The 25,701-nt window shown below is 32.7% G+C and overlaps 1 protein-coding gene across 1 annotated transcript; it reads left to right on the top strand.

Moving 5' to 3' along the window:
* Positions 1 to 11,993: 11,993 nt before the first annotated feature.
* LOC112516540 (F-box protein SKIP22-like) lies at positions 11,994 to 23,197 on the top strand. Its single transcript, XM_025123630.1, has 2 exons — positions 11,994 to 12,098; positions 21,514 to 23,197. The coding sequence occupies exon 2, from the start codon at positions 21,604 to 21,606 to the stop codon at positions 23,044 to 23,046; it is 1,443 nt and encodes a 480-aa protein (XP_024979398.1). The 5' UTR covers positions 11,994 to 12,098; positions 21,514 to 21,603; the 3' UTR covers positions 23,047 to 23,197.
* The last annotated feature ends 2,504 nt before the right edge of the window (positions 23,198 to 25,701 follow it).

Raw genomic sequence — 25,701 nt, 5'->3', positions numbered from 1 at the left:
AAATTTAATAATATATTTTTTAAATATAGTTATTAAGTATTCTGTTAGAATACAATGATTATCTTAATTATATTTTAGATTTTTTATATTTAAAATGAAATGTTTATCCAATATTTGATTATGTTTATCTGCAGTTAGTTACATGAATTTAAGCATGAAACTTTAATAAGTTGTATTTATGCATTATTTACTTGTAATCTTGAATTTTAAGTAATATACATTAATAAACAATACTTTACTACTTTATGTATAAAAAATGGTTTTTAAGAATTTTTGTCAAATGTTTTATAATATAGTATAGAGACAACTATATATGCTAAATTCTCGTTTAAAATAGAGAAAAGAAGTAAGAGAATGGAGAAATCTTCAAATTCAGAAAAAATATAAAAAATATAACATATCTGTTTGAGATGCTGTTAATTATGATTACACAGAACTGTGAACACGATTAGAAAAAGATTTTCTCTTTACATGTCGAGGTTAATAAATGATTTATTTTAAATGACAAGCTTTTATTTTTATTTTATAATTAAATCAATTTATATTTAATAAATGATTTATTTTATTTATTTTGTGTTGCCACGAACAACAAATCCTAGATCCGTCTCTCATCATGAGTTAAAATGATATGATTTACGTCTTTTTTTTATTAACCTGGATATCCAACCCGCTATGCGAGCCGATAAATCCCAAGACGATCACCTATTTTACAGATAGTCCGAAGTCACCGCATTTAAACCTCTATTGCCACAAGGGGATTTTTATTCCTCCTTGGATTTGAACCTCTTCATACTAATATCGAATGATTATCCCCATAACTCTTCAACTCATGTTGTTTTCATAATCACGATAGCGTAAGCGGTTCATAATTCTATGAATTCTTTGTTTCAGTCATAACCAAAAACTCTCGTAGATACTAGAAGGTTATCGAGAATGATTATATCGAGATCGACACAAACGACCCTGATAAAATAAGGTTCGGATCAAAATAGCGTCATTTGAAAACGAAAACGGAAGTTCACGCATTATAACTAAGAATAAAAAAAACTAATATATGATGCCATAAAATCTAAAACAATTAATCTAATTTCCTTATTTCAAAACATACTTTTAATTAAAAATAAAATAAAATAAAATAAAATATTTCATGGTTTTGTGTTCTGGGTATAAATATAATCGAGATGAGCCGCAAGCGTTCTTCTCATCAAGCACTCTTCTTCTCCCGGTCCCGAACACTTCTCTTGAGCTTTAGCCTTTGCCACCTCTTCCTCCTTCCATATACAAAATCACTTAAATCATTACTCTATGAATTATAAATAAACATGCATTTTCAAAAGTTCATTTTACGATATACGTATGTATGTATATATATATATATATATATATGTATGTATATATATATATATGTATATATATATATATGTGTGTGTGTGTGTGTTTTGTATTCCTGAATCAAGCCATCGAGATTTTGACAGGGGTTATGAACCCAGCCTTTCAGAATGTCAAAGATTCAAATATATATATAAATGATTGTAGAAAAACATTACGTGATATAAAGAAATTGACTTACGGTGTGATGGGTCTCGATGGGAGTGACATCGTTGAAGGTCGGGATCGGACGGGCAACGGTGCACGATAGCATGGAAAGGAGGAGGATTGCTATCATGCAGAGGGTGGTGATTCTAATGGTTTTTGACATGTTTGGTTCTTTTTCTTTGATGTATGTTGGGATGGGATGGGATGGAATGAGGAAAGACTTTAGGGGGTACCCAATTTATATGGCTCTTGAACATTGAAGAAGGGCATATTAGGAATTTCGTAATTGGAGAAATAAATGAGAAAACAACAAATGATGGTTGGTGAGGAGAGATCCCTAAAGAAATGCTAAGCAATTAATGGTTGAATTTTATTTGAAAGTATTTATAAAAATGGACATTAATGATCCAAGGTCAAACACTTGGCTCAACCTATCTCACTTGTACCGTACAAGTCTTTTATGCATAAGCCACAAGTACTCGATCTCGTTTACGTTATAAAATCAATACGATTACTAAGGGATTATTTGACGATTGCTGAATGATTCAGTACAGTATGATTAAGAAACTCTTATGATATAATGCAAAATGAAATATGTTTGTTTGATAATTGTTTAAAATGAAATTAGGGCGTTGAATAGTTCCGGGAGGCTCAAGATACAAAATCATTCAGAGGCTTTTACAATCATTAAGAGGTTAACATTTTTTTTTCAAACAAGATTCATCTCTTAACGGTTCATAGATTGTCTCTTAATGCAACTATTAAGAGGTAAACGATTCAGAGACTGTCTCACAACATAATTTTTTTTAATTGTGATATCAAGTTTATCAGTTACTTTTAAATCATATTTTTTTTATTAACCTGGATATTCAACCCGCTATGCGAGCCGATTAATCCAAGAACAACCATCTGCTTTGCAGATAGCCCGGAGTCACCGCATTTAAAATCTTCGTGACCATAAGAGAATTTTTATTTCTCTTTTGATTTGAACCTATGATCTGCTGGTACTTTTATCAACAATTCATAAACAAAATTTTAAGTGTTAATTTAGCTTAGGAAACCATATTTCAATCAATCACGATTTTAAATTCTCAATCAAATTATTTATTAGAATTTATTACCCCATCAAAATGTTAATTTATTACCTAAAATAAATATAATACCTTTTTTATTTAAAAAGCAATATAATCCTTAATATATGCAATAAAATACTTTATTTATATAATTTTAATTTAATTAAATGAACTTAAACCGTTATATCGAATTGAGGATATTATTTAAAGAATCAATTACATTTAATGTTTCATATTATTTTAATATGTCTATTTTTCATACTAAAAATAAAAGAATAACTAAAATTGTTAATATACAACATTTATTAATAAATATATATATATTAAACTGAAATATAAAGTCAACCTTACATTAAATTGACGATTTAAAAATTGAATATATATTATATTTGATGATAAATATATTGTTGTTAAATTGTTTAAAATTAATATTCTAATGAAATCCAGGTCCAAAATAAATGATTTGTATATAGAGTCAAGTTTGGAGAAAACTGCAAAAAGAACTGAACAATATTTTGATAATTGTTCATCTGAACGGTATGAATATGTGCATATAAATAATTTTTAAACAATTTGTCCGATATGCACATGTACATAACATGCATAAAAACCAAAAAATAATTTTAATTATTTATATGCACATGTGCATACCGTCTAGATGAATAATTAACATGATATTCATCGGTTTTTCAATTTTTAGGAGTTTTTTCTTGAACCTTCCTATCTATACTATATTATAAAGTATTTGACAAAAACTATTAAAATCTATTTTTTAAGCATGAAGTATTGTTTATTGATGCATATTACTTAAATTTTATTGATTACAAGTAAATTGTGCATAAGTACAACTTATTAAAGCTTCATATTTGAATTAGTGTAATTAACTGCAAATAAACATAATTAAATATTGGACAAACATCTTATTTTAAATATAAAAAATCTAAAATATAATTAGGATATAATTAAGTTATAACAGAATAGTTTAGTTATTATCTTTATAAAAAATTATATTATTAACCTAAATTAAATTTATTTGTTATTAAACCAAAATTAAATTATAATTAAAAAATTAAATTAAGAAAATTACACCAAAACGCAAGAGCTCTTAAAAAGGTTAATTTGATACTAATATCGGTATATATATTTTTTTTCAAAATTTTATAATATTTTCAAATTTATATTTTATTCAAAAATAAAAACATTATCGCTTTCTCAAAACCACATAAAACCGTATTATATGGGCATAAAAAGGGAATAAAAAGAAATACTGAAATCAAGATGTATCTACATGCATTGCACGAGTACCCTTCTAGTATACATATACGTATGTGATATAAATACTTATGAATAGTATCTCATCATAGGACTTATAAAAAATTTCAACGTGGATGCTTTCCTTGTGGCCACGGAGGTTCAAATGCGATGACTCCGGGCTATCTGCAAAGCAGGTGGTCGTCCTGGGATTAGTCGGCTCACATAGCGTGTTGAATATCCAAGTTAATTTAAAAAAACAATATCAAAATACGTGAAAAAGATATGGTATTATAGCATCACAAAGAACTTCAACAGTAAAAATGTAGACGTAAAACATGGTACAACTATTTCATTCAATTAATTAGTACAGTCTGTAATGACAATTATTTTCAAGAAACCGATATCAATTAAGATTGTACCTCCATTCAATTTTCTTATCGTTCGGGCATTTTCTCGACTTTAAATGGGAATTTGAAACGTAAGGGGCTCACGTGTGTAAACTGCGAGAGTGTAAACCGTTAGTGTTGCAACCACTTAAAAGGCGTGCATTAAGTAACCGTACATAAAACGATAGCAATCCTATTTATTTTCTCTTTATGGAAGTAACGAATTTTGCATTCATTAATATCAAACTACACGTGTTTTTTCACAATTTAATACGACTATGTTTTTATCATTGCTCAGTTATACAATAAAACATAGGGCTGACAAAAATGACCAAACCCGTTAACCTAACCCCAACCCAACCCAGATTAACAGGTTAGGTTGAGATTTTCAACCCATTTAAATAAATGGATCAATCCGCCTAACTCATTTAAATAAATGAGTTGGGTTGGGTTGAATTTTTCGATATGTTCTCAACCCATTTACAACATGTTTTGAACTTGTTTCCAACTCATTTAAAATATTATATATTTTTATTTTATTCTTAATATTATATCTAGTATTCTCATTTTTAATTTTGTTTTATTTTTAATTAAAAATCCTACCGTCGGGAGATGAAAAATTCAAATTCCAATCGCCTCTATTACTCTTAATCATCATGAAACCCTAAGAAAGTTCTTTAATCCATTACTCTTTTATCGCCTCCAAACTTTGGGATTGGTGAAAGTGGAAGTCGAGTTACTTAGAATTTAAATTTTTTTCAATTTATTTTGAACAATATATTTGTTGTAGTTGTGTTTTATCCAAACTTTAAATAATTGGTATGTATTTGTGGTTGTGTTGTGTTTTATTCAAAAATAATAATAAATAGTCTAGTCTTTTTTTATTTAAAATTTTAAAATTAAATGGGTCAATCCAGGTTCAACCCATTTATTTAACAGGTTGGGTTAAGAAAGTCGTAAACATGTCAACCTGCTATCAACCCATTTAGGTAACAAGTTGGATTGGATTGAAAAAACTCGACTCATTTAATTAAATGGGTTAGGTTGGGTTGAGATTTTCAATATGTTTAATAAATGAGTTGAACCTGAACCCAACATGATCCATTATCATCCCTAATAAAACACTTATAATTATAATAAGATACAAACATTTATATCTCGATCTTATCATGAACATGTTCTTAGTCGAATTTTGGGTTTTTTTAATTATAATATTTAAACTTCTAGATGGAAATGATGGTGAAATATCGGTGGTGTTGGCGCGATTTTTATACGAAGAAAAGTAAAAGTCATCAGTCATATCTGATAACAAATTTCTTTATTCAAATTTTATATTTAAAAAAATAATATTTTCTTAACAAGGAAAAACGGTAATTAACTTTTAATTTTGTTTCTACTTTTAGATAATTAATTTTGAGAATATATATTTATTTTCCCGTATAAAAATTAAATTGATATTAAATATGATTTGGCTTGTAAACATATTGCAATAAATATTTTGAAATAAAAATCTCAAAATCAATATCTTCATAAATGGAAGGAGAATGGTGGTGGAATATGCGTAATAAGTTGTAAATATATGATAACCGTTTTAAAATCTATATCATGCTATAAAACATTTTGAAAAAACCATTTTTTATGTTTATTGATGCATATTACTTAAAATTCAATATCACAAGTAAATTGCCTGTAAATATAACTTATCAAATCTTTTATATTTGAATTCGTGTAATTAACTGCAGATAAACATAAGCAAATAGAAAATAAACATTTTATTTTGAATATAAAAAATCTAAAATATAATTAGAATAATCATTGAGTTTTAACAAAATACTTAATTATTATATTTATAGAAAATTATATTATTAAAGCAAAAACAGAAAAATGAGTCAGAAAAATAAGAAATTTTAAATAGTAAGTTTGGTATTAATATCATTATTTTTTTTCCAGTTTTGATGACATATTTATATTTATATTTTATTCACAAATAAAAACATTATCGCTTTCTCAGAACCACATAAACTATATTATAATATTGACTGAGACAAAAAAAATGAAACACTAAAATAAGATGTATCTCGCTGTATTGTACGAGTACCCTTCTAATTTTATGTTAAAGACATTAAACTTGTTAAAAATAAAAAAGCTTTGATACCATATCGAAGCACTCATATATTTATATAAATAAAAACATCAAATCTTTGTTGAACATATCAAATAAACAAGTATTGACAAAATGTGTAGTCTATCTGTTTGATGACACTAATGTGGCGTTTGGTTTATAAAATGTTTTTGAATGAAATTGAATATGTTAAATAAATTGGACTTTGAAAGAATTGGAATATAATGTTGTCAGGTTTGACTACATGTTTGGTTGATAGACATTAGAATGAAATCTGTTAAGGAATTGGAATTTGTCTGTTTGGTTCACATAATGTAGTTTTGCATTTGGATTGAAATATTGGTAAATGACCAAAATACCGTTTTTGAAAATTTTATTTTTTTTAAAACTAAAAATACTTTAATAAAATAATTATTTAATATGTAAAACAATATAAAATACACAATACAAATATAACCATAAGCCAAACGAAGTTACTAAATCAACGGTGGTCGGCGGTGGTTCAGATAGGTGGTGGTCCACGGTGGTTCAGATAGGTGGTGGTCCRCGGTGGTTCAGATAGGTGGTGGTCCACGGTGGTTCAGATAGGTGGTGGTCCGCAGTGGTTTAGATAGGTGGTGGTTCGCAGTGGTTTAAATTGGCGGTGGCGGCGGTGGTTCAGATTGGTGGTTGTTCAAACCGTTGATGGTCGACGGTGTCAAGCGTTGATTCAGATCAATGGTAGTTGTCGATGGTGGGCAGTGGTTCAGATCGGTGGTGGTCCATGGTGCTTCAGGTGGCAGTGGTCGGATGTGGTTCAGATCGGTGATGGTCGGCGGTGGTTCAGATTGGTGGTGGCCGACGGTGATTCAAATTGGTAATAGTTGGCGCTGATTCAGATCGATGGTGGTCCGTGGTGGTTCAGGTGGCGATGGTCAACAGTAGTTCAGATCGGTGGTAGTCCATGGTAGTTCAAATAGCTGTGATCAACGGTGGATCAGATCGGTGGTGGTTTAGATTGGTGAGGGCCGATGGTGGTTCAGATCGATAGTGGTTGGCGGTGGTTCAGATGGAGATGGTCGGCGGTAGTTCAAATGGTGGTGGTTCAGCTTGACGGTGGTCGAAGATGGCCGACGATGGTCATATTAGTTTTTATGAAATTAGCGTATATTGGGTATTTCGTATTATGAAAATAGATAATTTTATTCTATCAAAATACCAAGGAATGTTAAATTTCTTTATTTGTGGAATTTGTAGGATTTTGAAGATTTTTTCGTGAAAAAGAATGAACCAAACGGGAGAATAAAATTTGGTCTATGGAATTCAACATTCCAATTCCATCATATTCCTACGAAATCTGTGAATCAAACTGCCCCTAAGGCATTGCTTAGTAAAAATAAGTTAACTTATAAATTATCTTATGTTTTGATTACACGTTTGGATAGACATAAGATAGTTTATTGAAACGTTAGTTGGAGTAGCTTATTAAGAGTTTTTTTTTTAATCATTTTTTTCAATTATAATCTTCATTAATATTTATTATAAATAAAAATTAATTATTAATAAATAAAAATAAAACATAATTATTACGGATATTATTAAATATTAATTAGTAGTAATTGATATTATTTGAACATTATTAATTAATTTTAATTATATTAATATAAATTATTAATTATTTAGAATTATTGTTAATCATATCAATTATTTTTATATTTTAATTTTTAATTATTATTCGATATATTTAATAATAAAAACAAATATAACAATTCTATAATGTTTATGCAACAAGAACTAGCTTCCCAAGTAGTTTGCTAAATATAGCCTAAACCACTAATTTCATGATTTTGAGTCTAAATAGTAATGGTTCTCCAAGATGTGTACATATTAGAAAGAAACAACTAATTTCATGATTTTCGAGTTCAAATAGAGAATCTGTTGACGTTGAATGTAATTTTTTCTAAATATTTTAACTGTTGATTCTCTATTTTGAAAAAATCATAAAAAATCTGTTGGAGTTACTCTGAAAATTTTCAATTTTGGATAACTCCCTAAAAATAATTACAATTACAGAGATTTTTTTTGATCATATTAATACCAATAAGAAACTTTGAACTTGAATGTTTAGAAAATAAAATTAATATTTTACTAAATATAGAAAACATATAAGAATACTATTTTAATGACATTAAAGTGAAAGTTTAAAAGTGATAAAATACAATAAATAAATTTAAAAGCGTGGATAAAATGTAAAGGACACGTATTTCGTCTTTTAGAAGAGATTTGAGTTTTCTTTTGAAGGTGTATTAGTAACATGTAGGCTTGTTCCACTTTGTTCTAGGTGAAAGGGGTGGATTCATGTATGTTGCACATAGAAGTCATGCCAAATATGAAACAATGATTCGTATTATGTTATGTTCTGTTGGTCTCTAATGGGTTAATGACTTGTAACTGTTTGTAGGGGGTGAATACAAACACATCAAATTTTTACTTTTTAATTCTATATTTTCTATTAAAACAAAGAATTACAGATTTGTTACAAAAACTATGAAAGTAAGACATGTGATGCTAAACAATCTGACTGGTGACAAATTTACTAACACTAAAATAGTAAGAAAGGAAGACACTATTTCAGATCTAAAGAACTAAGATAGTCTTTAGAAGTTAAGACGTCGATTTGCAAGAGTATGCACTCAACAATTCTTCAAGTTGCATATGATCAAACGACCGCACTTTATAGCAGTCCATGCATTTAATACAACAATGCAACTTCAACGCGTGTCTTCATTTAATTTGTTGATCCATGTATCTTTGTACTTTTCATATTAGCCATTTGATATGATGTAGACACTTGTTGCTTTAACCCATCATTCTGTATGCCGAATGAACAATAAAGAAAGTATGATACTAATAAAACAGTACTTTTGAATTTGTTTTGGCTGACATGTTAAGCATGTTCCCATACAAGGACATGGGTTGGAACCTTACTCCCTAAGTTTACTTGTCAAGTCTCCATCTGTGCTTTTGTGTGCAGAGTGAACAATAAAGTAAGTGAAAATATTAGTTACTTTGTTTGACATGCTGAACATGTTCCCACACTAGGATTTAGAGATGGTAAAAGAAACTTGGTTCTAAAGTCTCGCTTCAAATCGGCTTGCTAACATTTCAGATCCTTTTTGTATATTGGATAGTAGACAATAACTTGAAATCGTAATTTTTTTTTATAAATTTTTAATCAAATTTATTATGTATTATTAACAAATCCTATGATTGAGACCAACATGTTCAATCATGTGCAGTGTACCAAACACATACCAATCTTTTTTTACATTACAACGACATATATTGGTGGTTGCCCGTGCTACCCATTGCTTAAGCGTAGACCTGCCCTTGCATTTATCTTGTGTTGAGCCGTTGAGGTTGCAAATAAAACAGAAAAGAGAGCTCGTGAAAAAGAAGGAATGGAAAAGAAATAAGATGATAAAATATATATGTTTTTATTTTTTATTATAACAAATCAATCTGGTTAATTATTTTTATCAGAGTACAAAACATAAGTGATGATAGTCGCACAATTCATTTTTTGGTAATAATATGTTTAAACTTACTGTTGGGGAGAAACATTGGCCACAGGTTATGTTATTTACGGATTGGATTTTGCGCTCGGCCTTGCCATTTTGAGGGGAAGTATGAGGACAAGATAGCCTAGAATTCATACCATGGAGTTCACATAGTTTTTGGAAAGAAGAGTTGGCATATTCCCAACCGTTGTCATTTTGAATATTTTTCTATCTCCTTTTTCAAACTGGGTTCGAATAAAAGTGCGGAAGGTGGAATAAACTTGTGACTTATGTTTGAGTGGGAAAGTCCATAAAAAAAATAGTATAATCATCCAAAAATAAAACATAATAACGATGTCCAAGTGAACTCACAATAGGAGAAGTCCAAAGATCCGCATGAATTAAATCAAATGTGAAATTAAATGAAGAATAAAATGGCAACTGAACATGTTTCCCAAGTTAACAACCATGACAAAGTGAATAACTACGAGTCTTATTACAATTTATAAGATTTTTATTTCTAAGAGAATAAAAGACGAGTGCTCCTGGATGACCTAGATGTTCATGCCAAATAGACGATGAGATAGCAACAAAAGAGATTGGGTTGGCGGTCCAAGTAGAAGCGACTGTGATAGGATAGAGATCACCATAGCTATTGCACCTCATGAGATGTAGCCCCGTCTGGAGGTCATTCATAGAACCACAAAAGGATCAAATTCAACAGATACAAAATTATCCATAGTAAACTGACGAACAAATATAAGGTTTTTAATTAGTTTAGGAGCATGCAAAACATTGGTAAGGGAAAAAGGAGGGTATGGTGGGGATAGGTAAGATTGCTCATAACTGGAGATAGGAATCATGTGACAATTACTGATTGTAATATTTTGTTCGTTCTCAAATTAAAATTGGACGAAAGAGTACCTTGGTTGGATGTCATGTGCAAAGTAGCACCCATGTCCATATACTAGTTATTGTCATTTGGGGGACTGCATGTCATGGTGTGGAGAACAATATCAATATATGTTGGAGCAAAATCAGAAGACGATGAACCACAAAAAGCATGTTGTGGTTTTGGACCTAACACACTCGGTGCTGTAGAAGACGAGCGTAAAGATCCTTGTGGTTTGGTCCATGGTTGCTAGGATAGGGACATGGTGGAATGCTCCATGGCTGTTGCTCCATGGTGCAATATATACATTATACAATTACATTTATCATGTGTGTTTTTCATATACACATATTTTCAATTTATTCACATCTCTATATAACTCATTCATATATATGTTCAGTAATTGTGAACATATATATGTAGATTGAGAAAATTAACTGAACGCGATATATGTAAGTAATATGGATAAGTTGTATCAAATGTTTGACGCTGAAAAAGAAATTATGAGTAAAGAAATAACATATTAAAGGTTAAAATAATATTTGAATGTACCAACGTATCAACCCGACCAATTTGTACGGTTTGGGTTAAGAATTTTCAAACCGCAAACATTGGGTTGAGTTGTTCAAATGTCTTCAACCCGATTAACCCAACCCATGAGCACCCCTAGTTATAAATGATTATTTGGTAGTGGCTTAATGATATATAAAATAACTTATTCAGTAGGCTTCTAGGAGGAGCTTTATGCAGAAAACCAATTTTTTTCCAAACCTGTCTCTCCCAATTAAAAACGTGTTCGTTCTATCTATGATAAACCCTTTCAAACAAAACCGAATTCCAAACAAAAACCTTCTAATTCTATACAAATATATTAATCCACACAGTTAGCATTACTCGAACAACACTTAGAATATGTTTGTTAGCAGTTTATTCGGCCGGTTTATACTTTATACATGACCTTTGGTAGTTGTTTAATGATATAAATAATGACTTATTCAATAAGCTTTTAGGAGAAACCTGACGTGAAAAACCAAGTTTTTTTCAAAGTTGACCCTTCAAAATAAAAAACACGATCTTTTAATTCATCTAGGCAATTTTATCGAGTTAATGAAAAATTATAAAGAAAAGGAAAGAAAGTAAGGATTTAAAGGAAAAAAAACCTTTCTGATTGCCTTCTCGTCTCACCATAAATTGTCACACAAGTTTGCTCCACCGACGCCGGACGATCTCTCCGTGGCACGCCACCTTGAGGACCTGCGCTGCTGCTTTGCACTCCTCCAATCGACGAAAAATCAGGTATTCCTCCCAACAACTTTTAGTCTCTTACTCTTAAGATTAGATCTTACCTTTGTGTCCATGGTAGGTTTCTCCGATGACAGTATGAGCTTGTTAATATAGAATGCGTTCTTAAAATTTTATTTCAGCGTGTCAAATCTCTTGTGTATAGGTGTTTTATGTGCTATCGTCGTAGTGTGTGTTGAAACCCTAATTGAGCGAAAATTGGGACATTGATATGCAATTCGACACTTATATTTTCATTTTTGTTTGTTTATGTTCATATTTGTGCATCTGTGGTGTTTTATTAAAATTTTGGAACCCTAAATGGTGAATTTTGGAGTGGGTTGTTTTCTGGCAGATAATACTTGGATAATTTTAAAGACGCGATTTAGTAAATGCACTGGGGCATATCCATAAGACATAGAGGAAGAGCGGTTCACTTCCTATCATAAGATTGATTCGAATACATATTAACCAAGATAACTATGTCCATGACTAGCTGTCCATGCAGTATGTAGGCAAGCTATCTTCAACAAAAATTTTCATCTCATTGCACATCATATTGGCTTTGATTCTGTTTGAACGGACCATTCTCTAATTTTCCTACCCTTAATAGTATCTTTCCAAGTTACACCACTTGACACATGAGTTTTATTGGATTAGTGCCTAACATTGTTTAAAGTGGATATTTGGCACCAGTAACTTATATTGTGTTACTACCTGTCCTGATTATGACTTTACATTTACACAAGACGTTCAATCATATTTCTTAGGAAGGTCAAAGTCCATAAGACTAGAATTTTAACCACTACAAATGGTCACCAGGTGCTACCATATTTTTATTTCATTCAAGTCAAGGCCATTGAATCCCCTTGATTCTTATTACAATATCCAAAGCCTCCATGAAGAATACTTTCAGAACTACAGTTACTTTTGACATGACCATTAGATTCTTAAATGTAAAAAGCTTTAATTATAGGCACTTCTCTAATCTAAGGTGTGAGCAATGTAGCACATGAGGTTTTGTGCCCTTATTAAGAGGCAAAGAATCATTACCCGACACACAGAGCTGACAAAATGAATCAATTTATTTCCTTTGTCCAATTCTTGAGTGACAGTTGTTCACCTTTCTTCTTTCGTCAGATATATAATAGCTCAGTTGATGGAAACGGTGAATGGCATGTGTGTCAATGTGGAATATGGCCCATGGCACCTGTTACATAACGTCTCTCTTTTTTGCCTAACCTTTTGTGAGTGGAGCGGAGATGAACGAGATAAAGATGGAATGAGGAGGCAAAGGCGAAATAAAATTTAGAGAGACAATCGCATGCCTTGTTTTGCCATCTTGGGATGACTTCAAAAATTTCGCGTTCCACACCTTATTGACTGTAGATATTTTCATGTAAATGCTATTTAGAAAACACAAGTTCATACAATTCTCTATATCAAAATGACAATTAAGTTTGGTGAATATTTGGGACTTATCTTTTGTCAAAGCATATACACATTCTTTTTGGTGGTAGTATTTTGATAATCCTTTTGTGGTTTAATGTACTCTATTCCTGTCGGTTATTACATTATTTTTATTTTTTATTACCTTTTAGTTAACAAATAAACTTTTAACATGAATGTAAAGTAATAATACATATATTATTAGAGATGCTAAACTAAGGACTAATAATATAGTTTGTCAATCTAGTTGTGTAACATAACAATGAATCGTGTTCAATTTTTTTCCACACTTGAAAATATTTATTCACATTCTTGTTCCATGCATTGAGTTAGTAACTAATGATCACGTGATTCAATTTTGTTATGCCAAAATAAATGTGTGGCTTGTTTTATATACTTTTCTTGGTCTACTAAAATTGTGTACGCCGCATTCTGGATGCTGTGGATTTTTCTTTTGTTTGACGTCATGCCTGCGCCGCTTGTGGTAACTACCATGTTGACTACTTCATTTAAGTCTTCATAGAGTTGTCTCTTGGCACTCTTAGTTGAGGGGCATATGTAGCATTGGCATTTATTAAACTCATGCACTAATAGGGTAATGAAAATGATCCCGTTCCTTTCTCTTATAACCTCAAACAGCAATACCTATAACTTCTGAAGCTGTTATCTACTACAGTTTCTACTCCATCTCTCTTTCTTTCCTTTCCTATATAGCAAAAGTTAAACTATGTTTTGTCTAGCTTCTTAGCTTTTCACCTACCCTCTTAGTTTCTTAGATATATTAATTATCTCTCTTTCTTTCCTTACCAACTATTTACTAAATTCCCTTCCAAGAACCCTGCATTACAGATGCTCAAAACAATCATATTGACCTCACTAGCTGTAGAACTCCTCGCACCTGTCCAATAAAGTAACAAAACCCTGCTCATCTTTTATCTAGTTGGATGGCAGTTTGCATGCGGAATTAGGGAGTGACATCAAACAGATTGAACCTTGCTTATTTAACGTCAGGTTTATTGCGGTGCATTGCTGAGTGGGCAATCCCTGATGGGATAACACATTTGTTCCATGTATTCTAATCAATGCTTTCATGTCATTTTTGTTTCCTAATGTACTGGCAAAGCGATGTTTGTTCTCTCTGTAGTTTAGAGTGAATTACAAAAATGATCTCCACAGTTTTTGTCACCACTTGATGGTTTTGCACTTTTCTTTAGAAAATGTCATACTAACTTTGTGTAATTGTCTTCTATAGTCTATTTCCTTCAAAATGATATGTGACATGAACATAACTTGTATTTAGGAGTATAATAGCCATTATTGTATGAGATATTAAAAATAATTTTAATTCTATTTATTGAAAAAACAAACTAAAGAATCAATTCATCTTTTTTTCACTACATCTACATACATAAACCGGTAGACCTCTAGTCCGTGGGTTGTTCTTGAAACTTATCTCCCTTTGTTCTTCCACAACTTTCTTATTTGTGTTTCTTGTTTGTTTGCCTCTCCTCCATTTAGAACCAAATTCGGGTTTATTATGTCTAGACTCTAGATAATATAAAAATTGCAACATAGTTAGAAAATCTTTACTTTGTTGTTTAGAGTTGACTGGGGAAAAATATATTTTTTTAAATCGAAAACCTGATGCTTGTATCACAACACACATCCATTTAGCAAAATATTGTTTAAGCAGCTTCTGCCAAGAAACTCTTGTGTCTGCTGAAAATGCTGTAGGGGTATTTGAAGATATTGGCGTTGAGCATAAAGGTCGAAAAATTTCTTGTTTGGGAATTCCTTTCTGTTGTCTGACTCAAATTTTAAGGAGAATATTTGCAAATGTAATTGTTGTTGCGGAATTTTCTTTCGTGGTTCATATGCATAGACATATGCACAGATACAAAGTCATGGAGACTTTGCACATAGATGCACAAATGTAACTTGAAAATGAAAGAGACAGTGGAATTTTGTGTGTTCCACCTTCAAAATGAAACTGGAAATCAAATCAAAAGAGGAACGGAATAAATCTTAATCACACAAGTGAAAAATAGGTTTGGGGAGTGGGTTCTTTTTCGGGGGTAACAGTGTACAATATATATTATATGCGTGTATGTATATATAGCTGGGTTCATGTTAGAACAAATGAGTTCGGTGAGAACGGTTTGAACACTTCTTAGCCTTTGGATGAGTTTTTTTATATTTGACGGCTAAAAAAACGCAGATCTTCATCTACCTTTATCCGAAGGCTCACAAAAAACGTGAACTTTTTATCACCTTCACCTACTTTCACATACCTTCAGTCACCTTTGCATGTATGAATTTGTTAAAGTGTTAGTCACGGTGATACAAGTAGGGTATGTGGAGGTCGATGAAGGTCCATTGTTCTTACCAAAAAAAATATGTTCTCTTAAGAACCAACCCTATATATCTATAAATGGATGGATGTTTATATGTTTGTATACGTGTCAAAATGATTGTTTTGGCCCTACCTAAATGTCATTTGTATGACACACTATGCTCTTACAATGGTCAACATACAAAATCGCGATCAGTACTGCGATTTCAAATAGCGGTTATCGCGATGGTAAAGCGGTGGTATAGCGGTCCAAGAACAGCGGTTCATATAATAATTAGAATTATATATATGTATGCACATAATGTAAATAACTTAACATATTATGTGTAATCAATAGAAATATTCAACTTTCACATCAAAACATAACTTAAGCAAGTTAGTTTCACATAAATAAACTAAGATAAGTGTTCATGAACAAGCTAATTGCAAGCAACAGGTTCAACACCCAAATCAACATCATCTAATATGGTGACTTCTTCATCTATGTTAGCTTCCTCTTCATGTACAATGTCTTCATCATTTGAGTCATCCCTATACCGCTCTCTCTTACTTCTTGTACTTGGCCCCACTGCTTCATTACCTCCCATTGCTTCTCGTACACCTGACCAAAGAAGACCATCTCTAGCATCTACAAACTCTTGAAGTTCAACATCGGTTGGAACCACCCAATCATCATTTTCTTCCACCTCTCTCAAGAAAATAGAGATTTGTGGTGCCTCTCTAGTCTTTTATTGTATTGAATGAGTACAAGATCATTCAACTTTTTTTGTAGAAGACAATTCCTCTTCTTAGAGTGTAATTGAGATGATAAGTTATAAAAAATTACTCGAGTTGAAGTTTAATTGACTAATTTATTTTCTATTACAAAGAAAATGTACATGATCAAATGCACTCCAGTCGTGCTCACAAGATGAAGCACTACATGTTTGACTCTGAACACTGATTTAGCAAACTCTTTGGAGCAAAGGGGGTGTCGATACCATAAGAGCGCCACTATACATCTATGTTTTATATGTAGATTAAGTTAAAAAATACATTAATAAGTTAGAATATGTACATACAGTTACACACACACACACACACTTACGTGCTGCAACTTTCGCTCTATTTCTTATGGAAGCTGCAAATCCAAATTGCCCCTCTGATTCAATCTATTTATCCAGTTCTGATCTCAAAGTATCATTTTTCTCTTCATCCCCCACAAGCCGATCAATGGCCTCGTACAGTCTCGTCTTAGTATATCTATTGTTCTCTACTTCTAATTCTTATACATAATAGATGGTGGGGTTGAGGTAATATATGGCTGCAAATGTCCTAAAAGTTAACACCTGTAATTGTATTTAACTTCAAAATTAAATAACTGCATGCAAAGGATGATGAAGTTGGTCACTTCATTGTGCTTGAATCATAGACTACACTCTAGTGATCAATCTTTTGTGAGCGGTGCCTGTTAGATTCTTCTTAATTTGATCTTTCGATCTTTCCATGGCATCATAGATATAACCAATGCAAGGCTTCTCCTCGGTATCAACCAAACGAACAACATCAACCAACGGTGCCAGAACTTGACAAGCAAGAAAGATATTATCCCAAAATTCTTGCTTTGCTATTATTCTTTCAATTCTCTTTCCGATGGCCTTTTTTGCAAAATCGCTTTTCCTTCATTGTTCTGAAACAAACAAGAATCGAAGATGATGCCGGTTCTCATGTATGCTTTGGATAGTATAGAATTGCGTTTGCAAACCTTGTTACACAAGATCTGTGCAATTCTCTATTTCTGGTGAGCCTACGCATCATGTTCAAAATCCTTCTGTGGTTGTAAATATAAACCACAACGGTTCTTGCATCAGTCAAAACGCTCTTGATCTTTGGCACTTTCTCTCCTATATCTCCTATCATCAGGTTTGCACAGTGAGCTGCGCATGGTGTTCAAAACATCTGAGGATGTTGTTCAAAACATCTAAGGATGTTGTTCTTCTATTATTTTCTCAGCAGCCTTAAAGTTGGACCTATTGTCGGCAACAAACTAGTATAATTAACAAAAAGAAAAACAACTAGTTAATACACAATTATCAAATATCTTAATCTAAAGTCTAAACAAGATATTTATTAACTGCACTATGTTCTCCTCTCCGACATTCTCAATTACTTCGTTGAACATCTTTACAATTAACTGAGCATCTTTCACATGTTCCGATGTATCGGTTGATTTAAAATAGATTGTTCCTTGAGGACAATTGACCAAAAAGTTGATCAAGCTTCGACTTTTCCCATCAGTCCAAAAGTCAGACATAATAGTGCATTTTCTTCTTTTCCAATGCGATCGAAAGGAATCTACGAACTTGTTTGTATCTTCGAGTACATCCTTCAACAAAGTAACTCGAATATGATAACTCGGGGCCGACATGCCTATAAATGGTAGAAAAACATTTAGTAATTACCTTAACCTTTGAGGTGTATATCAAATTTTGAAATGGTAATTACCTTTTCCATATTCTCCAACTGCATTTATAAACCTTTGAAAGTTCTCATCATGCATGGCATTGAAGAGCAACCCCAATCGAATACGCCCAATTCGCAAACTCTTTCCAAGCGGTCATTTTCAGCTTCTCTTTGATTGGATTATTTCTATCCAATGTGCTTTGTTTTAGCTTGTCATAATTGGGCTTAGACATGGTATCAAGAGGACCACGAACATTGCTAGCGTCCTTTCTTTTCAAACCGCGAGATGCCCATTCAGATTGTGATTGCCCCCACCTTCAATCACTTCTATTTCATCATTTTCTTTCCCCTCATCATCACCTTCATCGGGTTCAAAAGAATATTGTTGAAGAATTTCCAACTTCCTCTTCTTTTCTTTTCTTTCTTTTATGTATCTTTTTCGTGCATCGATGCAAGGACTCTCTTCTTTATGTCATTACTTACATTAGGACAACCACTCACCTGTCCTCCCGTGTGAGTAAGATGTTGCTTCAATCTTGTGATGCCTCTGCATACTTTTTGTCACACAAAGTACACCATATATTAGCTTTCTTCAAAGGATCTGTCCACACACCCCATTCCCAAGCCATATCTCCATTGATGCATTTAGAATTAGATCCTGAATCCGATGTGGTCGTAGTAGTTGAAGTGTTCGGCGTGACGGATGCTTTCAAAGACGGACCACCATCCATGCTATTAGTGTTTTCCATGAATTTGTTTACCAACCACTTACCTAACACTCACTTGGAACTTGAAAGTGTAAATAGTAGGCAGTAGCAACATAAAACAATAGCAAAATACAAATCGAATATTCATAAACTAAAGTGGAAGTGTAAAACAGTAGCACTGTGGCAAAATAAATAACTAAAAATATTAAGTTAGTATAAAAAGTAGCAAAGTATTTTACGTAGAAAGGTTTTAAATAACAATAGCAAAGTAAGTAAGTAACTAATTAATAGTAAAAGTGTAAAACAGTAGTTGGTGTTTGGTTAAAAAACACATCTTAAGCTCAATTGCAGAGTAGAACCTCAATTTGTGGTAACTGGTAAAGGTAGAACCGAATAGTGGTAACTGGTAAAGGTAGAACCGTCGATTGCAGAGTAGAAGAATAGAACCGTCGATTGCAGAGTAGAACCTCAATTTATCGGTCGATTGCAGACTAGAAATAGAACTTGAGTCGAACTGGTAAGTCGATTGAAGAAGRWGCCRTGAAACCCTTGATCACGTCGAACTGAACTTGAAATAGAACTTGAGTCGAACTGGTAAGTCGATTGAAGAAGATGCCGTGAAACCCTTGATCATGTCGAACTGAACTTGAAATAGAACTTGAGTCGAATTGGTAAGTCGATTGAAGAAGATGCCGTGAAACCCTTGATCACGTCGAACTAGTGATGGCCAAACCGGCCCGGCCTGGGACCGACGGAGGACCGGGACCGGCCAAGGACCGGTTATAGGACCGAAATCTGGGACCGGTTATGGATTTCGGGTGTTTCGCGGGACCGGGACCGGTTATGGCCGGTTATGAGAAATCTTGGGACCGGTTGGGACCGGCCCGGCCTGGCCCGGGACTGGTTTTTGGCCATCACTACGTCGAACTGGTAACTGGTAAGCCGATTCAATGGATTAAATCCATTACAGCCCATAAAAATAAAAATAAAGCCCCACTTAAATAACTTATTATCAGCCCAACCTCAAAAGAAGCCCAACAGTTCTGAAAATTCATCTAATTGAAATAGCGTTTTTTTTTCACAGCTATTGCACCTAAAAATCATGGCCAAAAAGCGGCAAATAGCGTCGATTTTAGTGGCGCCGCGATTTGAAGCCGCTGTTTGACCACCGCGATTCACCGAACCACCGCTAACCAAGATACCACCGGTTAAGCCGACTTAACAAATTTGGTTTGTCCAAAGTGATAAACGATTTTATACTGAAGGACCAGAAGTGCAAAATTTCAAATCGAGTGATCAAAGTTAAGAAATAGTCTGGGACCCTTTTTGTCATTCACTCTTTAGTCTACGTTAATATGGAAAAGGTAAGGTTGTTCTATATGGACAACACTTTTCCTTAAAAAGCAATAAAACAAAAACACTTATTGGATGCCATCACAGTTCCACTGAGATTGTTTTGGGAACTTTTATACAACCGAAGCCATATTCAGTCTCTTCTTGGTCTTATGAAGGATCAAAGTCAATTATGTTATATGAATTCCCCCAAGTTGCACTTTGTTTATATATCTGGTACCTCCCATCCTTTCTATGATTAAAAAGATGAAGCAATTTGTTGCCCTCTTTTCAATTTAGTATTTTTGGTACAGGTAGCTAGATTCATATTATTCCTGATCTTGTGAAGGCGCGGTGATTATTATGTTGAGAAACTCAAACTGACTGTAAAGCAAACTACAATCCAGATGATAGAAATGTAAATGAAGATTAAGAAGATGAACTCATATATTGATGATGGGAATACTCAAAGAAGGAACAGTAATAACATAGTTCTAGGGAATATCCCTCTCTTAAAATGGTCAAGCTGAGAGCCAAAATAGGATATCAATATTCATATCCACACCCAAGCACTCCACGGACTTCTCAACTCCCATGGCTTAACTAACTTTGCCATCTCAGATCCCTTTTTTCTCACTATCCTTGGGACTTCTAATATAAACCCTCCACACTTTAGGACCATGAGTCAATTGGGTCAAAAGCGGTCTTTTACTAACTTGTTCTGTATCATATTAAAATTCGAGCGACTCCTGTTTATGTGTAATTCATGCAGCTAATTACTTTTCATTGGAAAATGTAAATCCTATCTAATAATTCAACCGATCTTTTGAGAAATGGGTGTTTTTTTAGATGCTTATGGTTGTTTCTTGATTGTAAATTACTGCTTTGATGACCTGGTTTGTATTGAATGTTTTTTTTATTTTAATAATTCTAATCTGCTTGTTCTTGTGTTACCTTTGCTGCTGCTTCTATTGACCCCCAAAGGAAAAGAAATGTTTTAGCAGTTAATTTCTACTGATTTGGTTTAAGGTGGTGGGGAATTTGTTTACTTGTAGTAAATCAAACAAAAATTATATGAGGTAAATTTCCATCCATTTACAGTTGTAAAATATATTGTTGATTCTTTATTGATTTTGTATTTTTGCAGATCATAAAATTCGTAACTACTCTTCCTTCAAGCCTTTTCTAGATATCATTTGTGGAGCTTTACGCTTCTCACCTGATAAAGAAACCAACCATGAAGTTGCGACTCAGATCCTTTGAAACCAAAGAAACCCTTAAAATTGAAATCCGTAATCCTTGCAGTCTCCTGCATCTTAGGGAACTTGTCGCTCAGAAATTTCCTTCTCCTTCACATTCCTCTGCCATTTCTTTCTCTCTCAATCGAAAAGATGAGCTTACAACCTCTTCTGCAGAAGAGTCCATTCAATCTATCGGAATTGCCTCTGGCGATCTCATCTACTTTACTACAAACCCTAATGGATTTTCCACTGGCACCCAAATCGTCCCGCCTGTTGCTCCATCAGCACCCAAATCTGAACAATCTGAAAATCCCCCAACCCTAAATCACAATTCCGTTAAGCAAGATGAAATCCTAAACACTAAATCGAGTGAAACCCTGGACTTCAGTTCTGGAAAAGGGGAAACAATTGGTTTCAGTAATCTCAGTTCAGAAGAGAGTGCAGAAGCTATGGAAACAGATGATGACACAAATTCTGTCATTGATGCTGGGAAGTCTTTTTCAGTGCCGGGTTTTCTCAGGAAAGTTTTCTCAGAGGAATTAGGTGATGATGATGGTCTTAATCACAAGCTCTTGGGTATAGCAGTTCGTGCCGTTCTATTAGAATCTGGCTTCGTGGAGATCGATTCTGCTTCAAAATTGTTAAAGGGTCCTAACTTTGATGTTCCAGGGAGTTGGCATCTCGCCTCATTTTACTACACTCTTCCCGACATCATTAATAGAGGTAATATTGAATCTGTCAAGATCAAATTTCAGAACCTCGGGAAATATTGCAAGGTGTACGGGTCTTTGGTTAACGGAAACGGGGTGCACTCCGTACTCTTAGACGAAGACCGGCTAGTGCCATTTTTGAATGTGGTGTGGGCTAACTGCGGACAAGTGGTTGAAATCATGGAGGAAAACAATCAGGTTTCTAGCGTCTTACCAGAAAAAGAAGTATTCGAGTTCTGGAGAAAAGTGAAAGACGGGATTGCATTACCACTATTGATCGATTTATGTGAGAAAACCGATCTGGAACTTCCGCCTTGCTTCATGCGACTACCCACTGAACTCAAACTGAAGATTCTGGAGTCGGTTTCCGGTGTGGATGTAGCAAACGTGAGCTGTGTTTGTTCGGAATTGCGATACTTGGCTTCAAGCGAGGATCTCTGGAAACAGAAGTACATGGAGCATTTTGGGAATGTGGAGGGATCGGAGGGTGGTCGGAGTTTCAAAGAAAGATTCGCTAGAGGGTGGGAGAGTCGGAAGAGGAGGAAAGTTGGTGGGAGATCATTTGTGACCGTAATGAGAAGGCGGCCTTATGGTCCATTCGGTGGTGGTCAGTTCCCACGAATGATAGGCGGAGATTATGACCTATTGCCAAGGCTTGGGCTGCCTGGTGGTTTTACTCGACTCAGGAATGTGGTGCCACACTGTAATCTGGGTGGCTTAGATTACTAAAGTTTCTGGTGGCTAAAAACCTTTGAACATGTTTAATAATATGTTTATAATAGGCGTTGAACTTAAGATGTGCGTACCAAGTGTGTGTTTGTTTGTTTTATGTTGAATGTTATATATCGAGGTTATGAATATGTGTAGGAAATACTTTTCAGCTTCTTTTTGTAAGATTAAGCTTGTAGGTGTGACGGAGCTTAATTAAGCATTATCGTAGGTACTAGTATTACCTAAGGGGGCGTTTGGTTCGTCGGAATCTAATGGAATTGGAATGGTCAATTCCGTTGATCAAATTCCATTTTAATGTTTGGTTACTTATGAAATGGAATTGAATTCTAAAGATTCCCAAATTTGAGGAATTCACAATTCCTTACCAAATATGATGGAATTGAATTCCATTCCATCCAAAAGTGTTTAAATGACAAAAATAGCCTTCTGCTCCTATCAGACCCTAGCCGCTTATTTTTTGGATGTTATATGTAAACATTTGTTGGTAACAATATTTATATATGGGTAGTTGATGTGTCAACTTGTATGAATGGTTTGGTTTATGGTTGGTTGATTTTTTTTTCACGTTTTATGTTTATATATATTTCAATAAATGGTAAACATTTTTTCCTCATTCAATGTTAATTTTATATTGTTATTTGTATTTAAAAAAAATTAAAAAAATATTGGAGGGTATTTTTGTCCTTTTTCATCATTCCATTCCAATTATGTTGCAAACCAAATTAACAGATTTTAATTCATTAGACAGATTAAATTTCATTCCTGCCAACCAAATACTTGGTCAAACCTGATAACATTCCAATTCATTTGACAGATTCTATTTTTTCAGAAATCATTTTGCGAACCAAATGCCCCCTAAGGTTCTAATTGGCCTATCCTGTTTTTCATTGTGTGATTTTGATTTATGGTGGTAAATCTGTATATCTATATAATTATTTTTAGTTGTGTATAAAGTTCTAGATGATGTGACTCGTGAGGCATAACTTGGGTGTGATGTTGAGTCTCAAACCTTACGTGCCACAGTAAGTTCATGCTGATTGCTCACGTGCCACATGCTTAACATCGTACGTCGAAACGATGCAGAGGGATGCAAGATTTTATTGTAATATAGGAATGAGAAATTAATGTTTGAATAAAATGGAAATTACTAGTTGTGGTAGGATATTATTATTAATTTGAAGACCTTGTTGAGAAAGGCAAAAAATCGTATGAGAAGAGAAGTTACAGTGAGAAGCGTATAAATAAATCCAAACACTTGATCACTTTTAATCTCATGTCCATCCATTAATTGTGCTTTGAAAAGGATTGATCCAATGCATCTTGGTGCATCTCACTAGTGTTGACATTTAATTAAGATTGATCTAAGGGGGAAATTTCTTCTTATATTTTTCCCCATAACTTCCATTCTACTAAAACCCAATCCGGTTGAGGAAAGCTCAAAAATTTATATCAATATTGGCATTAAATTTAGTTTTTTAATTTTTTTTTGCTTTTAAATTTTAATATAAGTCAGTTGGATCATTTTTGTTGAATTTATCTATTCTATATTATAAAGCATTTGACAAAAACTCTTAAAAACCTAAAACTCAAGATTGCAAGTAGATTGTGCGTAAGTACAACTTATTAAAGCGTCATATCTGAATTCGTGTAATTAATTGCAGATATATGTAATCAAATACAGAATAAACATCTTATTTTAAATATACAAAATTTAAAATATAATTAAGATAATTATTGAGTTCTAACAGAATACTTAATTATTATCTTTATAAAATATTATATTATTAAACCAAAAATAAATTATTTCGTTATTAAATTTAAATTAAATTATAATAAAATTAAATAAGTTAGAGAAAATACATAAAAAATAAGAACTTTTAAATAGTTGATTTGATATTAGCATTGATATATTTTTTTTCAAATTTTTATGGTATCTTCAAATTTATATTTTATTCAAAAATAAAATTATCAATACTTTCTTAAAAAACACATAAAATCGTATTATAATATCGACATAGACAAATAATAAAACAGATCATTAAAATCTAGATGTATCTCGCTGCATTGCACGAGTACCATTTTAGTATTATTTAATGAACACAATATTTCATAAATAATAAATTTACGAAATCCTTTTTAGTTTTTTTGTATGTTTTTATAAAATGGAAACCGGAATAATATATCTTGGAAAGTTTTGCGATTATTTTCCACAAAAATCTTGTTTTCTCCTCTAACCATTTTTTTCACTTAATTAAATATAAACTTTTAACCTTCATATTTATTTTAATACCTTATAATTCATCCGTTATCTGAGTTTGAATTCTTTTACCAATTATAGTCTTATGCTCCTTGAAGACAGGTTCTGTATGAGACCGGGTCAGATGACTGGTAATTAGGTTTTTGTATTATTATATTATAAACATAATTATTTCAATGATTTGTTTTCATGAACAAAATTACCAAGTCCAACTGCCTTATTTTTAGTTCTGTTCTTAGTTTTACTATATCCGATTGATAGAGTCATACAAGATCCATTTCTGTTACAAGTCATATCAATGGAATATATATATATATATATATATATATACACACACACACACACACATTCGGTTTTTAATTATTCGAATTCGGGCTAGAAATTAAGGTATTGAG

This window comes from Cynara cardunculus (genome assembly GCF_001531365.2).
Source record: "Cynara cardunculus var. scolymus isolate 2C chromosome LG 8, CcrdV1, whole genome shotgun sequence".
In the NCBI taxonomy this organism is placed as follows: Eukaryota; Viridiplantae; Streptophyta; class Magnoliopsida; order Asterales; family Asteraceae; genus Cynara; species Cynara cardunculus.
This window is presented reverse-complemented; position numbering and strand designations above follow the sequence as displayed.